This window comes from Manis pentadactyla, chromosome 16 (assembly GCF_030020395.1).
Source record: "Manis pentadactyla isolate mManPen7 chromosome 16, mManPen7.hap1, whole genome shotgun sequence".
NCBI lineage: Eukaryota > Metazoa > Chordata > Mammalia > Pholidota > Manidae > Manis > Manis pentadactyla.
Window position 1 is genome coordinate 25,628,255 of NC_080034.1, and position 24,586 is coordinate 25,652,840.

General features: G+C 41.4%; 2 protein-coding genes across 4 annotated transcripts; one reads left to right on the forward strand and one right to left on the reverse strand.

Moving 5' to 3' along the window:
- The first annotated feature begins 536 nt into the window (after positions 1–536).
- Positions 537–6,928, forward strand: LOC130681295 (platelet-activating factor acetylhydrolase-like). 2 transcript variants are annotated; one of them, XM_057493966.1, is made up of 5 exons: positions 951–1,077; positions 3,409–3,579; positions 4,152–4,325; positions 5,822–5,970; positions 6,413–6,928. In XM_057493966.1, exons 2-5 carry the CDS (start codon positions 3,434–3,436, stop codon positions 6,553–6,555), a joined length of 612 nt encoding a protein of 203 aa, XP_057349949.1. In that variant the 5' UTR covers positions 951–1,077; positions 3,409–3,433; the 3' UTR covers positions 6,556–6,928. The 2 variants fall into 2 exon arrangements, 1 of the variants encoding a protein (XP_057349949.1); XR_008994336.1 differs by lacking the exon at positions 4,152–4,325 and having other exon boundaries at positions 537–1,077; positions 5,822–6,928.
- A 2,803-nt stretch (positions 6,929–9,731) lies between these two features.
- On the reverse strand, positions 9,732–22,790 carry LOC118933285 (tudor domain-containing protein 6-like). Of its 2 annotated transcripts, XM_036927421.2 has the most exons (4): positions 16,742–22,790; positions 15,178–15,302; positions 13,795–13,884; positions 9,732–10,030 (listed from the first exon to the last, which is right to left on the reverse strand). In XM_036927421.2, the coding sequence occupies exons 1-4, from the start codon at positions 22,788–22,790 to the stop codon at positions 10,001–10,003; spliced, it is 6,294 nt and encodes a 2,097-aa protein (XP_036783316.2). In that variant the 3' UTR covers positions 9,732–10,000. The 2 variants fall into 2 exon arrangements, with proteins under 2 accessions (XP_036783316.2, XP_036783317.2); XM_036927422.2 differs by lacking the exon at positions 13,795–13,884.
- Positions 22,791–24,586: the final 1,796 nt, after the last annotated feature.

A 24,586-nucleotide genomic window follows, 5' to 3' on the forward strand; every position in this document is an offset into this window, starting at 1 on the left:
CCCCTGTGTGGGCTCAGTCCTAAGCATTCCATTTGCGTTTGCATCTCATTCTCTGACGGATTATTTCCATTTTACTGACGAGGAAACTGAGAAGCAGAAAGGTTCAATAACTTATCTAAAGTTATGCCACTAACAGTGTGAGAAACAAGTATATAACCCATGCCTTCCTACTACAAAGTCCTCGGAATAAAAATAAAATCGATTTCACCTACAGTTCTGTCACCTCGCCACAAAATAAAAATCACTATTCAAAAAAATCATTTAATAACACTATACATCAATTTCAAACTATTTTCCCTGCGTCTCTAACCGAAGCTTTAAATGAATGTTTTTATTAGACATGGACTGAGGAGAAAGCACTGGAAAATGTAGGAGGAAATTTCAGGTAAGCCCCCCAAACGGTGTTAAACTGGGCTATGCAATGGCCCCTTCTTACACTGGTCCCCCCCAAATCATAAACGCTCTTCCTGACCGCCTGGTGTTGTATTTCATCCAGAAATGAAACTAACCCACCGGCAGGCCTTCCATTCCGGAGGACAGTGCGCGTAATTCCTGAGTTGGCATCCAACCCCCAGTGTACCGACCGCGGAGCGCGCCGAGCTTATCAGATGACCCCTGGAAGCAGAGCGACTGGGAATTCAGTGCAACCGGCACGGTTGGCTTGATGCGGGTGAAGAACTCCGGGAGCACATCTGATCAGAGTCGAGTCTGAGGGGCACGATCGGGGGGCACAGCGCCCGCCCTAGGTGTGTCCGGGTCGGTCCCGGAACTGGTTAACGAACCCCGACTCCTGAGAAGTGCAGAGAGCGCCGGAACTCGCTCGCAGGCCGGGGCCGCTGCCTGGGGGCGGCTGGCGGCCGCACGCTCCACCCCGGTCCCTCCTCCCGCTGCGCCGGGGGAGGAGAGGGTCGGGGCGAAGGCCCGCGCGGGGCGGACGGAGGACCACGCCCGCGCGCAGCCCACCCTCCCGCCGCCCCCGGCGCCTCCGCGGCGTGCAGAGCTCCGCGGTGCGGCTAGGGAGCAGCAGCTGGAGTTGGCGCGCTCGGGTTCCCGTGAGCAGCTCGCCGCAGCGCCCAGGTGAGGAGGGGCCCCGGGGAGAGGCGGGGGCCCAAGGAGGGGTGCGGGGCGAGTCCGGCCTGCGCCGGTCGGCGCCGCCCCGGAGGCGGGGATGCAGAAGCCGAGCCCCGCGGGGCGGTGGGGCAGCAGCAAGCACAGGGCCTCCTGGCCCGAGCTGCGCTCGCTGCCCGTGTAGCCCTAGAATCTTCGCCCGGAGGTGAGCGCATTCGAACCCAGTCCTTCCAAGCCCTACAAAATCGGTGCGAAGAGGGAATCAGGCCGGGCGCGCTGGAAACACTGGGTGTTTTCTATCTACAAGACTCCCTCTGGGACAAAACAAATGAACACATGCCTCCCTTTGGGGAGCATTGTTTCTTCCGGAGCCCAGTTCTGAGTAGCTGTGGTATGTCCAAGATTATTAAAACAAGGCACTGCCTCCTCTGTTCTGCTGTCTCCACCATCCCGTGGCAACCCCCCGCCTGCCAGCTAAGATTGAGGATGCTCAGCTTGCTTTGTGTATGTATGTGTGGATGTGTGGATGGATGGATGAATGGATAGATTTAAACTGTATAGTTGAAATACAATATTATATTGGTTTCAATTATTCAACACAGTGATTTGACAGTTACCTACATTATTAAATTCTCACCCCAACTAGTGCAGTTATGATCTGTCAACATAGATGTTACAGAGCTATTGACTATATTCTCTACGCTGTACTCTCATCCCTGTGGCTAATTTATATTATGATTGAGATTTTGTGCCTCTTTTTCCCCTTCACCTATTTCACTACCCAACCCCTTCCTGGTGGTAACCGCCAGTCACTTCTCAGTGCCTATGAGTCTGTTTCTGTTTTGTTCATTTGTTTTTATAGATTCCACAAATAAGTGAAATCATAGGGTATTTATCTTTCTCCGCCTGGCTTATTTCATTCAACATAATACACTTTAGGTCCATCCATGTTGTTGCAAATGGCAGGATTTCTTTAAGGCTTTTAAAAAGTCAAACAAAACTAGAAGAGAATATTATCTTCCCCACCATCCCCTGGATCCTCTAGTAGAAGCTGCTGTCTCCAAAAACAAAAAAAGTCAGGCTTTCATTCAAGCCTGTGGTTCTTGGATGGCTGCAGAGGTGATGAAAACAGAAGGAAGGAGAGGTAGGTGTGTGGAAGCTTGTCGCTTTGCAGGACACGTGAGTTCAGGTTTGGGAGGGATTTGCGTTAACCAGTCTTGCACAAATTAACTTTGGCCCAAATAAGAAGGTTGAGCTGGGAGACTGGTATATGCTAAGAGCTAGAAAATGTATCACTTTAAGTGCTGGCAATCCCAAAATGCTGCGGACCAAATCTTAGGCTAACGTTGAACTCAGGGATCAGCGCATAAAGTATCGGCCTGATCCATAAGAAGGAGATGGCCTTCTGGCCACTACGAGGCACTGGGGAGCTGCCAGCACCCGGACTGTGAGTTGCCAGCACCAGGGCAGATTTCCTCACTGGGAGTTAGGGTGGCCCTACAGAAGCTGGTGAGATCACCCACCAGCTTGGCATTTTCCAGCCTGCTGCTTCCACGCACTGTACGTGGGCACTGAGGGGTCTCTCCCTTCCCCAGACATTTGTTCAGGAGTTGCCACTGTAGACGGCCTGATGATGCTCTTCACTGAACTGGGGGCTGACACCACAATCTGTCACCACAGACTGTCACCAAATCTGTCACTGTCTGCAGAACCACTGAGAGTGAAGGAGTAGCAGTTGGGACAGATAATAATCTGGTTCAGCCACTCGTTTTACTGTTGAGAAATCCCTTCTGAGCTATGAAGGGCTTGCCCAACACCCAGAGTGTTTCTGAGAACAGCCCCGTGCAGCTGGTTTCTTATTCTTCTTCATTGCATGTCTGCGCCATTTGCACTGTGTCAGTGAGCAATACACATTCCCTCCCTCAGGTTTGTGGACAAGTACAACTTACTTTCTTCTTTGAAGCTCCCAGCAAAGAGCATTGAGAAAAGTGCCAAGTTACTTGAACAACTGGAGTGGGGCCCCCGGGGATATCAGCAGGCATTTAGGCATCATGTCCCTTTCCTGACACCCCCAGAAAATGGCTGTTTCCTGGAAGGGAAGGTGATCATCATCTTAAGCCTGATTTTTTTTCAAGACCTATGATAATCAGCCCAATGGACCTCTTCAGACATTGAGAAATTTCTGTAAGAGAGAGGTATTGAAGAGCTAGTATTGAGTGAAGAGAAATTGAAGGGGAACATTTTGGTGTGTGTCCATCCATCATAGCATTATTAGAAATTCCTGTATGTCAGCTGGTGTGTAACCAGCCCTTCTTTATCATTGTTGATAAATATCTTTAGATGCAGAATTGCACTGGATGCATGGATGTTTCCAGTGGGTGATGAAGTATGTTCCAGAATACCTCAGCCCCTCTTTTTTATCAACTCGGAATGGTTCCAATACCCTGCTAATATCATCAAAATGAAAAAATGCTATTTACCTGGTAGAGAGAGAAAAATGATTACAATCAGGTAAGTATTAGTAAGTGACATATTTCATCATCTGAAACAGAAACCTGAAACATGGATAAACATTGATCCCATTTGGTGGTCATTGTAGAATCGTTAAATCGGTGTTTAGACTTCCAGTAAGGGAGACCTTTAGATAACCTCAGGTTCTAATGCATTTAGGCTTGCTTTTTTAAAAGGCAAATGTTTTGAGTAGTGTTAATATATGTAGCTCATATATCGATAATTAGAATTTGCATTAGGATTCATGCAATTTTATCTAGACATAAGAAAAGGCCCACACATTTTGGGGGTGGGGGAGGAGGACGTATTCCATCACAAGGCTAGGCTAGGAACTCTTTTTTAAAAAAGGTCAGATCATCTGTTGAGACCTACAATGTGTTTACCTGTTTACAAAATACGACTTTATAAATTCCCATAAGCTGTAACAGGGTCCCCTTGAGTGTTGGCAGTATGCTTACATCATGGACATGAAAACGAAGTCTCAGTAGGATTTTGAACTCACAATGAAATATTCACAATGAAAAGCTAACATAGAGCCCATCCCTCTCCCACCTGAAACCGGGTTCATTTAGGAGGACAGAAGCAGTGGCAAGAAGGGAACACATGCCAGCAGAGGCAAGAGTGTGGGTTCAAAGAACGGGGGGGTCTTTTCCAACTGAAGTGGTCAGAAGAGGCTGCTTGGAAGATACGGGAGCAGAACTGGATCTCGAAGAGAGAGATGACGAGGAAAGGTCCGGGTATTTTAGGTAAGGACTTCAATTTAGCTTATTTGTATGTGCAAGTCGATTCCATTCTAAGAGAGAAATAATACAGAATGCCCAACCTTCCCTCAACAGTACTTCCTTACTAGGCTCTCACTCTGTCTTTGTTTCATCCCTTCTCTGCTAGAAACCTTGAAAGAATAGCTTATCATTTCATACGTCATGCCCCTAATGCACTTCCGCTGTGACTCCTACGCTCTCGCTTCCTGAACCCCCACCAGTGTACCGAAACCGGCGCTACTGAGGGTGTAGGAGGCCCAGCAGCCTACTTGCAGTCTCAGCCTTTCTCTCTGCCTCCCGTCCACACTGTTGGCTATTCCTGGTTCTTTACCCTGGGCCGCCCCAGTCCTGCTCCTCCCATCATTCAGACTGCCCCCCTTTACCTCCCCCACTCTCTCCTCCTCAAGCCACTCCATGTTAGGGGCATCCGGGCTTCTGCCCTCAGCTCTCCCGTGACCCTGACTCTATCTTCTTTATGCTTCTGACAATCACATTTCAACTGCAATGTGGAGAAGAGTGACAGGGAGTCAGGGGGCTCTGTTTTGAATACAGATAATGAAAGGAATGGTGATCTGCTTACAAGCAGGATGAAGTAGAGGAAGAGTTGCCTGGGTGGGGCTGGAAGGATGTATTTTAATTTTGGAATGTCTTAGCTTGAGACGGGGAACCTGGTAGAGATGCCTGGCCACAAACTGGGCAAGTATAGAATTTGTATGTTACAGATGAAACCTTTGGAGTAGATGAGACAGCAACGTGAGGAAAGAATTGGTGAGAACAGAATCTTGAGGAATGCCTACATTTACATGTAGGAATAGAGGCAGTGGAGAAAAGAGCAGTTAGGGAAAGAACGGAGGGTACAAACAAGGGAAGAGAAGGTCAAAGAAATAGAGGGGGAAAAAAATGAGAAAAAGTCAAGTGTTAAATATCCCAGAGATAGTGGAAAATGAGCAATAAAAAAGGCCATTCTATTTGGAGTTAGGCTGCTGGCAAATTTAAAGGGCCGAATGTGTAATACATATATATAAGGTGCTTATAGTTTAATACAAAGAAAAGTGCTGATTTTTAAAAATCTACTTAATCTAAGGCTTAAATGCAAAGAGTTCTGCTTAGCATCAAATAAACATCAAAGGAGCAGGTTTCTCTAAGTCAGGGTCCCGTCAGTACATAACGCATTCCAGCTACTCAAATTGAAAGTACTCTAGCCCACTAAAAAGCTGGAATCATTTCTTCTAAACCCAAAATGACAAGTAAGACAGGAATCTTTGAATTGTTAATCTAGAGAGGAAGATGAATATATACTCTGAGATCCCTAAATGAACAGCCTGTGACCCTCAAATACATCGAAGGAGGTCAGATCTATAAGTTTTGTTTCCTTGGTTTTCAGTCAACAGGCCAACCAGGCCAGTATTCCTCCTGCACCCTAACTGTAAAAATAATTTTGTGAAACAATGTGATTTGTAAATGTCCCATTTATCTTTCAGGGGTTCAGTCCATCAGAATTTTGCTGACTTCACTTTTGCCACTGGCAAAATGATTGGATACATATTCACATTAAAAGGAGAAATAGATTCAAAGGTAGTCATTGATCTTAGCAACAAAGCTTCATTAGCATTCTTACAAAAGCATTTAGGTAAGAAATTAACAATCTTTCAAGACAGTAAACCAGGTGATTCTCAGGACAGCTGCTTATTTTAGTGTTACATTAATCCCATTCTAACTGTCTCTGGTTAGTTTACGATGTAACCTAGCAGTAAATCAGTTTGAAAACAAAAACTGGAGTTTAATTTTGCTGCTTTGCATACTATATATCATAGACAGCACGTCTGCCTGTTAAAGAAAAGTCTTTCTCTGAAGACTGGGGGGGACGTCCATCCTGAGGACAGCACAGTGCCTCAATCCCATCTCATTCAAGGGCACCCGCTGAAGCCATGTGGCAGCTCTCAGGGAACACCTTGCTTCCAAAATCACAATGCAGTTTGGGTAATTTGTGATGCTATGCTGCCACCTAGAGGCACGGAACTGTATAATGTTCACAGAAGTGTAACGTGTTTATGAACATTTATATTTTACAGAACTTCAGGAAGACTTTGATCGGTGGGATTCTTTGATTGAAGGGGAAGATGATAATCTTATTCCAGGGACCAACATTGACACAATCAGCCAATATGTCAGTCTACAGAATTCTACAAGAATAGAGAAATACAATTTAGACTAAAAGTACTTTTTAAAAGTCTTGTTTAGAGACTATCTAAAAGTGTGTGTGTGTGTGTGTGTATGTATGTATGATTTTAATGTTTCTTTCTCAAATAACTCATACTAAAAAGTGTAGGCTATGCCATAATAATGATTGAAGCTTAGACTAAGATTCTTTTTTCATTTAAATGTGAAGAAATACTGCTGTATATAAAAATCATAACCAGCCTAAATTTTAATTTTACTAAGATGATCCTTTTTAGTGTCAAAATTAATAACTGCTTTTATATTACTCTAATTGAAAAGTATATTAAAACAAGCACAATGCCAAAGAAAACATGTTGATGAAATAACACTTCCTAAAAATACAATAAAAACAGATTTCTTGCCTCTTTTTTCTGTTATGAGTAGAATTGAGTTTTAGCAACATAGTATTCTAGGTAGAATTTAGCAGTACTTCCCTCTGACTCTTGGTCATGCTAAGAAAATTAGATCAAGCAGGTAATAAAGCCATTGTTTTACCACAGGATTAGTGATTCTGTACAATTTCAATATGATGACTAAATGGGGAGCAGATAAAGGAAAGAATATTGGAGACAAAGCAAAGGCAGAAGACTAAAGTGGATTAAAAAACAGTTGGAAATTTCTGGGAATTTCATTCCTAGGAATTTACACAAAGAAAACTCAGATTCAAAAAGACATATGCACCCCTATGTTTATTGCAGCACTATTTACAATAGCCAAGATGTGGAAGCAACCTAAGTGTCCATCAGTAGATGAATGGATAAAGAAGATGTGGTACATATACACAATGGAATACTATTCAGCCATAAGAAAGAAACAAATCCTACCATTTGCAACAACATGAGTGGAGCTAGAGGGTGTTATGCTTGGTGAAGTGAGTCAGGTGGAGAAGAACAAATACAAAATGATTTCTCTCGTTTGTGGAGTATAACAATGAAGCAAAGCTGAAAGAGCAGAATAGCAGTGGACTCACAGACTCCAAGAAGGGACTAGCAGTTACCAAAGGGGAGGGGTGGGGGAGAGAGGGAGAAGGGGATTGTGGGGTATCATGATTGGTGCACGTGGTGTGTGTGGGGTCACTGGGAAAAAAGTGTAGCTCAGAGAAGACAAATAGGGACTCTGTGGCATCTTACTGTGGACAGTGACTGCAGTGGGGTGTTGGGGGGACTCGATAAGGGTGAATGTAATAACCACATTGTTTTTCTTATGAAACCTTCATATGAGTGTATATGAATGATACCTTAATAAAAAAACAGTTGGAAATTTGTTCACAGTCACTTTAATGCTTTATCTGACAGATTCTCCTTACAAAAGGAAGGTAAGACAGCCCAGAGATTCCAAATAAAACACATTAGTTATTCACCCAAAGGCCATGAAGGATAACAAAGGAAACATTCAGAATTACTTTTAGACTGCTTTATTTTCCAATTTATTTTATTTAATAAATGTTTTTTAAATCTCTATGCAGTAGTGGAAGTTAAATGAAACAATAAATGGAAGTAAAAAGCTATCTTAAAAATTATGCACTTACACATCTGGGAGCCACAGGAAGTGGGTTTTTTGTTGTTTCCCAAGGGGTACAAAAATGTATGCCACTCATTAGCTGAGTATATTTTAGTTTGAGTATGGTCTTGTTTCTATGAATTCTCTGTAATTAAGCTTAATTTACCATGTGTGAAGAGGGTTAGTCAGTAAGCAAACCTGGTTAAGTATAACTATTCCACCCCTAACCCTTTTGCCTTTAAAATTGTGTATTCCAATTTGGCATTTCAGGCCTGTCTTAACGTTATAAGGTAGAAAAATCACTCGTTTGAGATATATCCTATCCTCTAGCTATTCGGATTAAAAATTTTTAAATAGAGACTTAAACTCCTTAGCACAGAACTGAGGACTTTTTCTGTAGTCTGGCCCTAACACCTTCTCTGACATTTCCTCCCAGTAATTCACAACTCTGCTGCACGGATGAACCAAATTTGCCTATTCATTATCCCAGGGACAAGCAATAAACTCACCTCCCTCAACGGTGTTTGATTCAAATCTTCCTTCTACTTGTTGAAACCATACCCAGTTTTTAAGCTCTTATTCTCACTATCCCCATCAGGCTTCGGGGGCTGGTAATGTTCCCTGTGCATACGCCTGTCCCCACTGTCACACAGCAAACCATCTGATTCACTTTAGAAATGGGTAGCCCTTCCGGTTGCCTTCGTGTACCATCCCATAGCACCCCCCTTAAGATCCTTTGTTGGTGGTACATGAAGATGATGACAGGAGAAAATAAGTGCTGGAAGGATCCAATGAGTTCAAGTTCAAAACTAACCTAGCACACCATTGCTGAGTATCTTTCTGGGGAAGAAGGAAATATTTATTGAATATCTTCCCCTTTCCAAGCACCTTACATAAATTATGTCTCATCTTAGAAACACTGCAAGAAACATCTTATTATTCCCATTTTACAGGTATGGAAGATAAGATAAAGCTTGAAGATGTTACATAACCTGCCCAGGTCACATATCTTGTAAGCTGCATATTGCTAGAATCTGTTTCCTAAAGCCAGGATCTATACTTTGCATACTCCCATCTATACTATGCTATGTTTTAAAGGCATGGACTTTAAAGTTAGATAGATCTGGATTTGATCAAGCCTCTGAGACTCACTAGGTCTTTGACATTAGGCAAGTTATTTAACTTCTCTAAAAAGCTTTAATTTTCTCTGAGATCTAATCTGTGCATCTCAGAGTTAAGGAATGGATGACAAAATGCATTTAAAGTACCAGTGAGTGACTAACCCATAAGAGTTAACATTTAATATTACTATTTCCCCCCATTATAGACTTGTGATTCCATTACTATAGATATTCCAAAACCAGATATTCCAGAATCCTATTTCCTTTTTAATGAAATGAGACCACCAGACCTTTAAGGATAACTTTTATTCAAATCTTGTATCACATTAGAATACTTCCAAATTCAAACATATTAGTCAAATGCTTAACTAAACAAACAAGTCAAAGTTGCAAAAACAGAACAAAATATTCTGAAGGAGTTACTACGAACAAAAAGTCATCTTCCTAAGTAGCATCGTATAATAGTTATAAACCTATCATTTTACATTTAAAACACTTTATTCAAAGGAAACGAAAGTCGTTTTTAAATGTTACTAATGTGTTAGCAAGTTGTTGAGCAAAATAAATCCTCCCAACTTATTAGAAACATAACACATTTAAAGAGAAAAGGAAGATTCCAGATCCACATGTACAGCAATACCCTTATAAATACACAGCAGTCATTTGAGAGCTGTTTTTGTTTTTGACACATCACAGTTTTAAAAAATGACAACTTCTTGTGATTACATGCTCTCAGTTTTCTCAAATACTCTGTTGGTATGGATAAGAGTCCACTTGATTAAGAGCAGTTTCTCACTGGCCACATCTATGGCGCCACTGTTAAATCTCCATCACCTTCAGACCCCTTTTCTGAAACAAGAAGAGAAAAACCTCAAATTGAGAAAGAAACATGAAAAGAAACAAACAAAAATATCTACATGGGTGCCACCAAAAAAATTTAATTGGGGAAAATTTGAAATTATTAAATTTTAAGCAAATAAAAAATGGGGAGAAAGGACATATGAGCATTCTAATTATTGTAGAGAATTATTCCTACAGAAATGTTTTTTCTCTTCTTAGTATTTTGGTTCTCACACTCTACCTACTATTAAGCAAAGTTTTTCTAAAAGATTATGAAATTGGCATATGTTGTATTTTGCTAGAATGACGTAAACAAGGCCAATAACTAATTAGTCCTTATTCTCTGAGCATGTATATTTTTCACATACTGCAAAAGACACCAAGAGCCGACTGCACCCACAATGTACCTCAATTCTAAGAACAAGTGTGTTATTTATGTATGTGACTATGCCATAACCAGGTTATTCCAACAAATTGAATTTTATGTAGATAAACTAAAAGTCCAGAAAAAAATCCCAAGACATCCTTTAGCATGCAAAGATTGTTTGAATATTTGAACTAATTAACACTGAGAACATGCTATAATGTATGAATTTATCAGATTCGCAATCTAATTTTCAAGATGAATTCGCTCAACAAACAAATTTCCTATGATATTTCAAGAAACCCTCTTCTTGGTTATTTCTCCCCATAAGCACATTTCACATTTCCAGCTAAAGGGTTTCATTTTTTTATTTTCTACTACTAACACCCAAGGACACTGATAAGCCATTTTGTTTGAGGATTCCGGGTAATGATATCTTTAAGACTTGGCAATCTGGATGATAAAAGCATTTTAAAAACACAAGTTACCTTTAAGGGCAGTACTGTCCAATGACATGAGGTAAAGATCTTTTCCCACTGTTTGGAATCCAACCTGACAAAAGAAACCTCTGAATTAATACCAATTTTTTTATTATAGACACAAAATAATCAAAATATGAAAATCTGAATCAGAAAAATGGTAAACCACAAAAAACTAATTATTTAAAAGTAGGGCAGACTGATTTCATAGTGAGAAATCACTTCAAGTACATTTTTTATTTTTCAAATATTCATTTCTCTGGAATATCTGCACTGGAGCATTCCACACAGGGAGTAAATAAGGTATGTTTTTCCAATTGTAAGCTCCCTACGATCCACAACTTTGGTGTTTGGTGCATTGATTATGGAGATGCTACTCAAACATATTAACCATGGTGAGCCACAGATACTTTATTAAAGACTTAATAAAGGATATTTCTCCTATATTCCATTCAACAACAAATAGCACTGTGTGCATGCATGATGACTATACAGAAATTGATTCATGAGACATATTCTTATGGTGAAATGAAATAGCTTAAATGAAAAAAAAATTTTTCTTAAATGTAGTCAGACTTCCAGATCATAGTGACTTGATGTATCACAAAAATTAGTCACATGTAATTTAATACCTCAGGATATTCACTTTTCAAGGAAAACCATTTTATTTGTGGACAGGCATATCTCTCTTCAAATTTGAGAAAAGGATCATTTAAATCTCATTAACAAACAAATCAAAACATATAAAGCCTTACTAATAGTAGTTTCTATAGTTGCTACTTTGTAGTTCGTTAAAGCCAGAGATAGTTGTGCCTATATTATTTTATGAACACTTTCAATCATCTGAAATGGTTCTGTTCTACTTGGCAGGTATAGAGCAGTTTATCCAAACAGAAACTTGTTGTGTAGATCTGTGTATTTGGTTGTCATTCTTGAAAATTAATGAATGACAAAGATCAGAATGTAAAAGAAAGTTTTCGCAAATATTAATGCAGCTTAAGTGAAGCAGGCTGTTGTTTTTGACAAGTAAATAAAAAATGAAATTAACATAAGAAGACAAAGAGAGATGTTCAATGATTTGTCATAGTGAAAAATTTCAAATGATCTAAATGTTCAATACTAGGAGAAATGGTTTAATAAATTATTGACCATTAATGTCATGCCATGTTATATACATCTATGGTCTTCTGGCTGCAGCCAAATAGAATAAGCTGACTATAGCCTCTCTTACACTGAATACAACTAAAACATCTAGAAAAAATATACAAAGCAACTACCTGCAGACTTTGAAAAGTAAACAGGAACAGGCAGATGGAAGAATGAAGAAAAACTTGAATAACAGCAGTGAGTTAAACAGGTTTTTCTTTTTTCTTTTTTCCCTCCATCTCCTAATTTTGACTGGGGGTTGGACCAAATCAGAGCCCAGGACAGATGGACAGCAAAACTGAGAAATCCTCTATTTCTAGCCAGTAGATTGGGAAAAGAGGCCCCTGAATGCTAGAGAGCAGGGAAAAGGTGGGAAATCCCTTCATTGTTTTTCTTTCTCTTTCTTTCTTTCTTCTTTTTCAATTTTTCTGCTTCTGGCGGGTCCTGAGAGCGGCCCCAGCTACTGCCTGGGGGCAGCAGCACCAGTGCGGGTGCCTGAAGATCTGAGAGAAGACTCTGGCCAGTGGAACTGGGAAAGGGGCCTTCAGTCCATCTGGAGGGGAAGGGAGAATTATCTTCTCTTTTCTCTATTTACTTCACTCCAAAAGTGGGCTCAGTCTGCCAGCACTGCAGGATAGCACAGAGGGAAACCTTGAGAGAAACATGCTTTCTGTCCAGAGAACCAGGCCAAGGGGTCCCTACAGAGGAAGAAGATGGCCCTTGAGCCAGAAAGTGTGGAAAAAATCTCAGAGAGGAAAGAAATGGAGAATTCTGAACCCTGAATACCATATAAGAACTGAGGTAAGTGTCAAGGTTACCCCTGAACTATGCATAGCAGAATAGAACCAATTAAGCATAGCAGTCTTTAACAGCCTATAAACCACTGCCCATGTCTCTGAGAGGCTTGTGTCCTGGGCAGAACTGAACATCACAGCAAAGACTCAGAAAACTAGACTGACATGGGAACCATCAAACACAGAAGGAGAGAGAGAACTTGTGGTGTGAACCCAACTGGTTGATGACCTGCTAAAAATAAATCTTCAATATTTTCTAGAAGATTTCCACAGGATCCAAAGTCTTGCAGTATCATATTCAAAACATTCAGGATGTAATCCAAAATTACTGATCATACAAAGAACCAGGAAAAGCTGATAATTTCTCAAGATAGCAGATGCAATCCCTGAGATGACCAGATATGGAACTATCAGACAAAGATTTTCAAACAAGAGGTCTAACAAATTCCGAACAGAATAAACTCAAATGCCCAGGTATTACAATAGCCTGGGAAAATGCCACCATATAATTTTAAATGAAGAACACAGAATGTACAACTGTATGTATAATGAAATCAACTATGCTTCAAATACATAACCAACATATTCCACATAAACAGAAAAAATTACATAAGAAAACCAAACTGATTGGTCTTTCTTTGATGGATGTATTATAGGTGACTGAAATATTCACCGTGTTAACTTTGCCATTTCCCCAGGTTTTCTGCATCAAAAGTATTTTTATAAAGGTCACAGACACCACATGACTTTCAATTGTTAAATCCTAAAATTAAAATCAAGGAGTAAAACACTAATAACTAGTTTGCCTAAAGGAACACCTCACATAAAGGTCAGAAGCATTGATTTTGTTATTGATATTTCTCATTGTTATTACAGTATTAGTATTTTTTTCTCTATTATTCTTAAACACAAGGGTTTTGGAAATAGTTTAAGTAGCCTTTAAAAATGAAGGCAATGATCTCATTGATAACTATTTGTGTAATTCTATACCCCAGATGGACTCTTATCCAACTCAGGTATGCCATTCCAGACATTCTCAGGGTTCACTATCTCCTCTGCACCATTTGAAAGGTTCAAAACCTACAAAAGAAAAGAAAATATTTAATGCAAATTGGTAGTTTCCAAAAACTGGAGCAATCCTTTTGAAATGAAATACTTTAAAAAGCAATGGAAATGATTTTATTAAATTTCAATCTTATGTTTCAACTCAATGGCACTTTAGTTCAAAAAACATACATTGAGTATCTATGCCTAGGGATCAAAGATGGATAAAATTTAGATCTCAAGAAGTTCAAAATTTGGTGAAGAAACAGGCCTCTCAGCAGATAATTACAATACAATGTAGGAAGTACAGACTTCTGCAGCAGGAAGTGTAAGAATATAATACAGGTAGAAAGCCTTTATGGGTGATGGAGAAGAGATGGAGAGATTTAGAAAGTAATGGTAGTGAATGCTTCCTGGAAGAGGCAATGGCTACAGTTAAATGTTTTAAAGAAAAGTGGAAATTAACAAGTTTGGGAAGGTGACAGAATACAAGTGAATAGAAGTGCATTATTAAATATATCAAAGAAGCCAAGTGGAAAAGTATATACAAGAGAAGTCAGGTAGTTTGATGTCCATCTTGATATAACGCACACAACATGGAGAAGCAGAAAGCTAAGGCTGGAGAGGTACATGGACACGCAACCCCAGGTCCTCTAGAGGACAATGCCCATGTTAGTGAGTTTGACTTTTCTATTCTAGACTAGCAGTGCTCAAATTCTAAGTGCTCAAATTTTAATGTTATAAGAATGCATATTCCTGGCCTTACCCCCAGAAATTGTGAATCAGCCAGGCAGGGCATGGTCTGGGGATCTACAATTTTAGAAACACACCAAGTAATTCTGATTTAAGTGGTTTTCAGATCACAGTAGAAACACAGTGAACTGGAAGTGCCCAGGAAATGTTACACTCAGGAATGAAGAAGTCAGATCTGCATTAGGCAAACTTCACACTGGCAGTATGGAGAATCCATGGAAGGAAGACTAGAAGTAAACCCAATACAAGGTCATTAGAGAAATCTGGTTTGAAAGGAGGGACTTAACCACAGTGGCATTAGGTATAAAAAGTTTTGACTAAGAGGTAAGGAGTGGAAAGTGTGGAACTTGGTGACTGATAGGATTTCAGAGGAAAGGGGATGAGAGAGCCAAGGATGACTGCTTGCTAAGATGCTTATATGTGAACTTTCTAAATGATTTTTATGCTGAATCAAATAATAAGGGGAACAAACAAATGAAACTGTTCAATTGAATTTGCTAGTCTGATAAAGTTTGGTAGTATTTCCTTAGCAGTCTGCAAGTACATGTTTAGATAAAGTACTTCAACTTTACTTACCCTTGTGCCTTCTTCAGCTATTTCCAAAATCTCACATTTAGACCATGTGTTTCTTAGGCTTGACCACACAACACATTTGGAACCAACGGTAAATCCCTTCAGAGTGTAGGTGTTCTCTGTTTGAGCTGCCAAATTGAATAGAGTAAAACCCAATGCATGCCTCCTAATCCTTTAATGTGAGCTATACAAACAAAGCATTTCCTTAATTTGCATTTACTATTATTCCTCTGTAATCACTATCATATCTGGGATATGTTCTGCCTCCTTACCTCAATTTTATTTTAAATCCATCCAGGGCTCTCTTTCCATAGAATTCCTACTACTTTCCTCAAAAAACACCACCATCATGTAATGTGTTTTGCAAGACTGTGAATCTGATTCCTAACACTGAAATTACTACCAAAAACTTGTTATTATTGCCACGTGTGGTGTGGTCTATGGTTACAGCAGTCATTTCTCTAGTGAAGCAGCATATTGCAAGTGAGTAGACATTCTTATCACAAAGCTACTACTTATTATTATTAAAATGTGGCAATGAGGAACAAAAATTTAAGGCAGTATTTCAATTCATATAGCCACAAGATGGCATACTATGGAATTAAAATATTTTTAAAGTTATTTGAGGGTTTAAAAATACAGGATTCAACAGTGTAAGATAGTGTGATCTCTATTTTGTTTTTGAAACTGTGTGTAAATTGACATACACAGGGCAAAAGACAGCAGGAAGGGAGTAAAGCACAGCATTAACATCGTCATTTCTTGGTGGTAGGAGTGTGGTGAGTTTCAGTCTCCTTAGTCTATTGTTTTCTCTATCAGATACAATGACTTGAATTTAATAATAGAAAATTTGACATTTAAAATGTTTAACTTTGATTATTTTTAAAAACCTTAAAAGTTAGCCATTTCATGTAATATTTAAATCTTATTAAGTTGCCAAGAAAATAGCTACTTAGCAATAGTAAAAAATAATGTAAGTCATAAAAATAGCAAAAAATCATTTATAGAAACGTTAATGACAATAAATGCCCTCCAACATTTATGGCTGTTAACTTTTTTGGTCCATAGGGGCTCCCTAAATCTGGCTTTGAGTTAAGGCTTTCTAAGTGAATGGCAAGGCATATCCATGAAACAAAACAGCTGAATTTGAAAAATCTGCTAAAATGATTTCTGTCATCAATTCATACCTATAGTAGTGTTTGGCAAAGGAACACTATGCTTTTTTAAAAAAACTTACCAAGAAAGATAACCTCTTGCTTTTAAAGACAGTTTACATTTCAAGTAAGATTACCTTTGGAGACACACATTTTAAGCATTCTAGTTTTAAACAAGTAAATCAGCATTTCACCCAGCATGTAAAGTATTACTTTATACTGACCTCACAACTTAATTTCCCCATGTTTAGAACACCCCTCATGAAATCCAAATCTGATCTTCTATTCAGGTTTTAATCTATTTCTCCCGAAACTGATTTTTTAAAAATTCAAATGAGCATTGTTCTCTTTTAAGACAAGTACTTTTGAAAGACATGGAGTTAAATGAAAGTGAAAAAGAAAAATTCACATACCTGAGGCATGATCTTGTAAAGCCTTATTGTGTTTCCTTCCATCTCTGGATTCTTCAGAGAACAAAGAGGTCAGCGATGCAAGGACATCTCTGTTTGTATATTCTGTAAGTTCTTCTTGATGCATGTTCATTCCGACCTGCATTTCAGGATCACACTTCTCTCCATGGAGACGCAGTGGTAACCTATGCTGGTCATCAAAACATTCCACACAGTTTGATTTTCTCGTATCCTCAGCACACATGGGTTCTTGGGCTTCCTGACTAACTCTTAAAGACAAAGGGTTTATTTTGTCATCTAGACACAGCTGGGCTGTAGGTAATTCTGGCTCTGGCTGCTTCTCGGCTTCACTGTTGAGGGGAAGCTTCGCTGTCAATGGTGGCAGGACAGCTTCTTCTGTGTCGCAGCATTGAGGGAGTGGGGCCATCGGAGATGCCAGGCCTAGCTCTGCTTTTTCTTCATCCCCAACTAGAGAATGCTGTAGCTCAATGGATTCTAGTTGCAAGAATTCTTGTGATTCATCATCAGGAGAAAGTGGCACCTCAAGTGAAATCAGTTCTAACAGCTCCTTTGGTTGACCAGCAGGAGGGGATGATGTGTTAAATCCTGTCATTAGGTATTCGTCATCAAACTTTGCTTTGTCAACCAAATGGCACTCTACTTTACCTTCCAGTGCCTCTGTGCCAATTTTTTCTTTATCTGGGTGTTCAAAAGCTTCAAACAGGTCATCAGGTTCAGAGTCCCAGAATTTACTTTGTTTGCTTTCCATAACGTTTAGATCGTTTTCGATTCTTTCAGAGAGCTCATCCGTCTGTGGTTCCACATATAGTGTTTTACCTTGTCCAGCTTTACTGCTCAGTTTCTTACGTCCACCATCAGGACTGGGGCACTCAAGTGTTTCCTTTAAACCTGGGTCATTTTTCTCATAGGGCAGATCACTGTTGCTCATACCAATCTTAGAATATTTCTTCATTTTCTCTTTAATACTTTCACCTTTGCTTTTCAGATCAACAACTGCTAAAGGAATATCACAAGCATCCCTTTTGATTTCTACTATTCTTATTTCCAACATATCTTCTGTTACTATTTCATAAAAATAGTCATTTCCTTCTTGAGGGCACATGCCTTCTGAAATATTAAATCCTGAGAGGCAACATGGAAAGGCTTGCATGGGAACCACCAAAAGTTCAGAAGGAATGTTCCAGAGTGCTTTTGGGTCCACACAGTCTTCAATGTTTCCAAAGTCCACAAGCCTGACAGATACAAGGTATTCTTCATAAATATCGGTGATAAGTGCCCTATAATAATGCCCATCTTCTCTATGTCTCACTATGCAAGGATCTCCAATATGAGGACATGAGATACAACTTCTCCCATTTGTTAGCAGTTCTCCAGCAGTCTGTACTTCTTCTTCTAAATACTGAAGTATCTCAGTATCAGCAAATTGACACCAAAAATATTCAGGTCCATCTACCACAGTGGCATATGCTCTTATTACCTTCATCTTTGGATTATACCAGTTAAGAAATATTGAAATGTCTATGTCTGATCTGTTGACAGACTGTGAACTGGTATTTTTAATTATTTGGGTAGAAGGTCCTATTTGAGACTTTTCATGGAAAGCATATCTGTTAATCATATCTTCTGCTATGATCCCATGTTCATCAGCAAGAATAACTTCCCATCTGTCTTGAAATTTGACAAATTCACATCTTATCTGAGCCTCATCTGTCCTTTGAGAAAAGTAATGCATCATTTCCTTACAGTTTAAAATCTCAGGAACCCAAAGTCCTCTTAAGGAGCAGTGAATGCACAATCCTGGTAATAGTGCATTAGTAAGGTCAAGCTTGCCTATCTTGTTAGTATGAACCACAGACATATTGCCATAATCTATAAACTGTACAGAGACAAGGTTATCTGACTCTTGTTCCATGACCATGGCACGATACCATAGATTGTCTTCTGGAAAAATGGCGCACACTAAATCTCCTCCTTGCAGAGGTGGACCTGCATAATACTCAGGCCTTGCTCTAATATCATTTAATCTCTCTGAAAGACAAGTAATTTCAGCTTCATCTTCCATTAACTGAACATAAAAATCAGAAACATCATTTATATGAGAAAGATATACAGTTGTTTTAAATCCAGGCAGTATAGTCTTCTGAGGGATCTCAGAAATTTTTAGAGGCAAATCTTTGCTGTATAAATCTCCTGTTTTTCTCTCTGAAAGAGTACCTTGTAGTTTTGTGACTTTCAAAGGTGGCTCAGCATAATTTTCATCTTTCTTTTCTATTGTTAATGGAGACACTTGATTATTTTTATTTTCCACAGAGTCCTGATATGGAGTGATTAAGTTTGCCTTTGTTGAACTTTGTAAGAGTTTGGGCTCTTTACACGCTAAGCTGGCCTTAGATTCTCCCAGCATCTCCACACTGTATAACTTGTTCTCTGTTTTACTTATATACTCTGTTGGTGACAACTTCTTATTCTCCTGTTTTACTTCAAGTGTTTCGGTTGCAGAGAGGAGGGCTTCAATTTCTTTTATTCTTGTCCCACCTTTATAACCAAGTAGCCTTAACTTCTTATTAATATTAGCATTAATTTGAATACTATCATCATATAGTTCTATAATCAGTCTTCCATTTGGATCTTTTGCTACGACCAAAGCCTTCAATGACTTATCTAAAATAGTCTCCTTTAACCATGCTGTAACTTCTTCTGGTATATGATCAGGAATATCAGATAATAAACATTTAATAGCTTGCATGGGCAAAAGTAAGACATCATATGCATCACTAGGTATTGGAAGCAGATCATCCGTTGTTACCACATAAACATTCCCAAAATCAACAAAGAAGACTTTACTTGGCTCTTTTTCTATTATTACCCCCCTGTACCAGATTCCATCAGTATACTTGGCAAGACACAAGTTTCCAGGAATCAAGGGAGATGTTTTTAAATTCAGCAAAAGTTTACTTAACTGTGTAATATTATGTGACAACTGTTCTAAAATATTTGCATTTTTTTCCAGTTGGCAATAAAATGTCCAAGGGTCATCAACATGTGTTATATACACTGATTCTTCACTTCCAATTCTCATATCATGTGTTGAATAGTAATAAGAATGTAGCTGAACAGAGGACTCCAGAGGTTTCAGAAGCTTTACTCGTCTTGCAAGTCTCTTTTCTACCAAAAAATGGCGTGCACTCTGAAAGGGTGTTAGCAAATCGACGACCAACAGTTCTTCATCATGTATTGAAGCCAATGCAAATATTGTGCATTTTAATTCTAGATTGTCTTCCCATGCATTATCCACAAAGTTACTAAAAGCTTGTATTGCCTCTTCATCCCAAATGAAGGGATTTGGACCAGTTGGTTGAATTAAATTATAAAGACTGCACCTAAAAGCCTGAGCCTTCACTTTGAGAAACTCTTCACTAATTGAATAAATATTCTTCACAGATACCTTCTCTTTGTCTCCATAATCTACAAATATTACATTGACATGTTCTGAATATTGTGCCCCACTAATCAGAGCTCTGGACCATTTTCCATTTACTGTTCGTTTTGCTAAACAAGCAGGAGTGGTTCCCTGGTAAGGAGTAGCTGTCTTCTTGCAATAGTCCTGAATATTACACATCAGAGTTTTAAGTTCTTTTACGTTCCTGGTCAGCTGGCACCAGAAATGGCCAGGGTTTTCAATGTAAGACACTTTGACTTCTACTGTACTTCCAACTTCTAGCTCTCCTTCACAAGAAGAGCCTGGCTTATTTTCCAAGAAATTCCGTATAAGAGAAGAATAAACAGATACTCTTTTCTCTTTTTCCTGTACAACTAGTCCAGCTGAAACATTTGTAACTGTTGGGCCAGTCAAAACTTCTGAAACAGATGTAGTTTTATTATTCCTCTTGGCTTTTTGTTCTACCTCCATCTTCTTGGCAGAGGATGTTTTGTTATTCTCCTCAGTAAAATGGTTTGAAACATGCCCTGGAGAGTGGGCACTTAAGGGAATATTTTCCTTTGTTTCAAATTCCTGATACTTGGCATATCCAGCTTGTGCAATTACCTTACTAATGTTTTCTTCCCCTGCTCTTGATTCATCCAGAATCTCAATAACATATTGATTATTGTGCTTAGCAAGGACATGGATAACTAATTCTTTGTGGAGCACAGTCTTTTTAAAAAAGGAAATTGCTTCCTCACTCCAGTTTTTTCCCAAAGGCCAAATATCAGCTAGTGTGCACTTCAGAGCCAGTTTTGGGAGTTGCCTGAACTGAGGCAGCAGCATCCTCATGTCACGCCAGTCCACATTCTCTGAGTTGCCTCGGTCAACTAAAAACACATCCACTCTCTTGTCATCTAATTTGGTGATGATCGCCCGATAATAGCCATTTTCTTTCCATTTGACACAGCAGAGGTCATCAGGTTCAGGTTTCAGAACTACACCATCCAACTTACTGGCCGAAGAATAGAAACTGCACATTCTCTTCATCAATTTGCTGAAGGTGCCATTGTGTTTCCTCAACCTAATCCAAAACTCAGAAGGATTTTCAACAAACTCTACCTGGACATCATAGAAGGCATTTATCTTTAACTGGATAGATTTTAAGGCTGGGAGTGAAATCTCTTCCTCCATTTCTTTAGCAGGAGACTGAGAGTGAAGACCCCTTTCTGCTTCCTCCTCCTCTTCCTCCTCTCTTCCCTGGCCCTGAAGGAATCTGTCCACCAAGCAACAGGACTGTACTCCGAACGCACAGTTAAGATTAATCCCATCTTCTCTATACAGGGTGACATAATACACATGTTCAAAGGAACAATAAAACTCGATCTTTGCATTCACTGCCTGGCCCAGGATCAGCGTCTTCAGGTCACCCACCTGTGACCGAGACCAGCCTCCCCCACGGTCCCAGAGTCCATACAGGGCACAAGGGTAGGTCACCACAGGCATTCGAAAATATTCAGGCCGCAGGTAGCGGAGGCTACTGCAACTCACCAACTCCTTCCTTCCATAGTCCACGTGAAGCACCTGGGCACAGCGCTGGAGCGGAAATGTCTCCAGCAAGAGCGCCCTGTACCAGTGCCCATCCCATCCACAGGATGCACACGGAGAGCCCGGCTTATCTGGGCTCTCCTCCCCCTCGTTCCACGTGGCACTACTGGAGTTCTCATCGCTTGTCCCCGTGGAACCCCGGTATGTCTGCACCATGCTCTCAGACAGGCGGTGGATCTCCTGTGAGAGGCTCCGGAGCTGGCAATGAATGCGGTGGGGGTGGCACACCTGGGTCACCACCACGGGCTCCGTCACGCCGAGCTGCAGTTGGGGATAGAAGTAATCCAGGCCAGGCCGCTCTTGCTTGGGGAGGATTCTCGGGAGGCCTGGGGGCTCGGGGCCCATGCCAGCAGCGGCCGTGGTGAGGTAGGGTTTGAGTAGGAAGCGGAAGAGGCTGCTGGGTACCTGCCGGGCCAGGCCAAGCTCCTGCATCTGCTGGAACACACTGGGCACCTCCAGGAGGACCAGGCGACGGAGGAGCAGCACGTCCAGGACCCGCCCGTGCACCTCCTTGCCCTGCAGGTTGCTAAGGAAGTCCACAGCCCTGGACGGCCAGTGCTGGGGCTGGTCCCCGCCCGCACTGCCGCCGCCCGCTGGCACCAGGCCGGCCAGCACGCAGCCCAGCACCGCGGAGGGCAGGTGGAAGAACTCGCTGCGCCCCGGCGCCAGTGAGTCCGCGCTGGCCGTGATAGTGCGGCCCTCGTCAAGCAGGAAGACGCGGCTCTCCTGTGCCTGGTGGCTGACCACGCGGCAGCGGTACCACAAGAGCCCCACCTGCACCAGGCACAGCTCCCCCGGTGAGAACAAGGCGCCGCCAAGCGCCCACGGGCCGCACGTGGCCGCCGCTTCCTGGATCTCCCGGTGCAGCCGCAGGTACTCGTCCTGCCGCTTGCCCACCAGCCCCCAGAGCTGCACTGGGATCACCTCAGGATGCACGTCCACGAAGGACACCTGCAGGACCAAAGAGGACCCCGGCGTCGGCAGCCAGGGCGTGGAGCACATCTCCGTGGCGCAGCGCAGCTGCAGCTCTCGGAGCTGTCAGGGTGGCGCGGCAGGCCCGCGAAGCCCCCGCAAGGAGATTCCCGCAAACCCCGATTCAAGGACAATGGGACTGGGTGGGATGCCTGGTGAAGCGCCGACTGGTAGGACCCGGGCTACCTGACTAACCGCTCACGGTTGCGCAGACGCGCCGGTACTTGCAGCACGTGGGGCCCCCGCTTCCGGCCGCGGGCCGCGGGGGTTGGGGCGTCGCGGCGTTGCGGCGTCGCGGGGTTGGAGCGCGGCGGGGACCAAGGCTGGGGGTTGGCGTGGGAGCTGTTCATGGAACCATGAGGCGGCAGGATTGGGACACAACCTCCTCTCCCCAGAGTGCTAGCCTGGCAGAGAGCAGTGAGGAGGGAGGTCCACACCGAGTTACTTCTTCTCCCCGGCCAACTAACCCCCACCAAGCGCCGTGCGCGGCTCTAGCCTTGGGAGCAACGCGAAGCGGAAGCGCCAACTGCACGTTCCTGGGCGTCAGGCGCGAACTCTCAGCGGCCCGGGGGCGCTACCAGGCTGCCGCGAGGGGGCCCTGCTTGTGCTCATTCGGGGTCTGACCTGGAACAAGTTACCTATCCTCTCAGCAGGCTGCGGAGTGCAAGGGGCTGAACCTGTTGGATTGCGTGAATTGCTAAGAGTTGTCGTGAAGGTTAGAATAAAGTGTGAGGGCCCATATGGAGACTGTTAAATGCTTTCTTTCCCACAATGACCTTGTGTGCATCTCTTTGCCATTTGGTTTGCCCAACTCTGGCATCCCTACTTTGTAGGCATATATTCTTCATTTACTCACAGAGCTAGCAGAGAACTGGACACCTAAAAGGAGGTTAGAGCATGACTTCATACTCCCGCTGCATCTGCTATGGCAGAGGGCCTCTTGGTTAGACGCTTGTTCTTTCTCCCCACCTCAGTCTTACAAGGTAACCCTTGGAAGACTGTATTTGTCAAGGGGGAGGGAGTGGAATGGAAAAGTGTGGGCAAACTATGAGTAGCTTGCAGAGCTGTGTCTGCATTAGATCTGTTGATAAGTTAGATGCATTCATGGGAGTTTCTCACACTTTTTTCATTTTACTCCTTCACATTTTGAAATGTCATCAAATACAGTATCTGTGAGATCAAGACAGTGTTAATATAATCCTTGCCCAGCAGTGTAAATCTCAGTGTCTTCAATCTGTCAGATGAGAGGTTACCCTGTGCTTCCAAAGCCTTCTGTGTTGACTTTTTCATGGCACTTTAACGTCGTTTTGCAATTGTCTTTGACCACTTTGTCATCCTGCCAACTTAAAAGCTCCTTTTGGCAAAAACTGTTGCATTCCTGAAATCTATCATGGGGCTAAGGCAATAACAGCTGAATGAATAAATAAAAGAGTGAATTTTATTTTTCTAAAAAGTTAGACTTTAAAGTTAAGACTATAAACTCATCCTTGAAAATTCAATTCCATTTTCCAAATTCTAATTCGTTTCATATTCATGATGGAAGAAAAATACACATTTGGTTTAAAAACATCTAGCAACATCTAGCTCAAATGTCTCTTCCTCATGACCCTACTTGAACTGATTATTTCTTCTATTTGTATGCCTCTGTTATCTATCAATCTATCATATTTTGCATTTTTTAAAACTGTTTCTCCTTTCTACCAGAGTGTGAACTTCTTGAAAGCAGGGACTCTTCTGTATTTTTATATCCTCAATGCCAATCTAGCACAATTTCTGGGATTTTACAAACATGCCATAAATGTTTAACAAAAGAATACATAGATAAT

Bases quoted from the DNA above. Each gene is read 5' to 3' on its own strand.
- LOC118933285 (XM_036927421.2), bottom strand. From the start codon at position 22,790: ATGTGCTCCACGCCCTGGCTGCCGACGCCGGGGTCCTCTTTGGTCCTG. The intron at 15,303-16,741 runs GTATGTGAATTT...TCAATTTGGCAG, and splicing joins TTTACAAGATCATGCCTCAG to CTCAAACAGAGAACACCTAC. The intron at 10,031-13,794 runs GTATAGAATTAC...TTCTTGTTTCAG, and splicing joins TGGATAAGAGTCCATCTGGG to AAAAGGGGTCTGAAGGTGAT.
- LOC130681295 (XM_057493966.1), top strand. From the start codon at position 3,434: ATGTTTCCAGTGGGTGATGAAGTATGTTCCAGAATACCTCAGCCCCTC. The intron at 3,580-4,151 runs GTAAGTATTAGT...GGGTTCATTTAG, and splicing joins AGAAAAATGATTACAATCAG to GAGGACAGAAGCAGTGGCAA. The intron at 4,326-5,821 runs GTAAGGACTTCA...TTTATCTTTCAG, and splicing joins GAAAGGTCCGGGTATTTTAG to GGGTTCAGTCCATCAGAATT.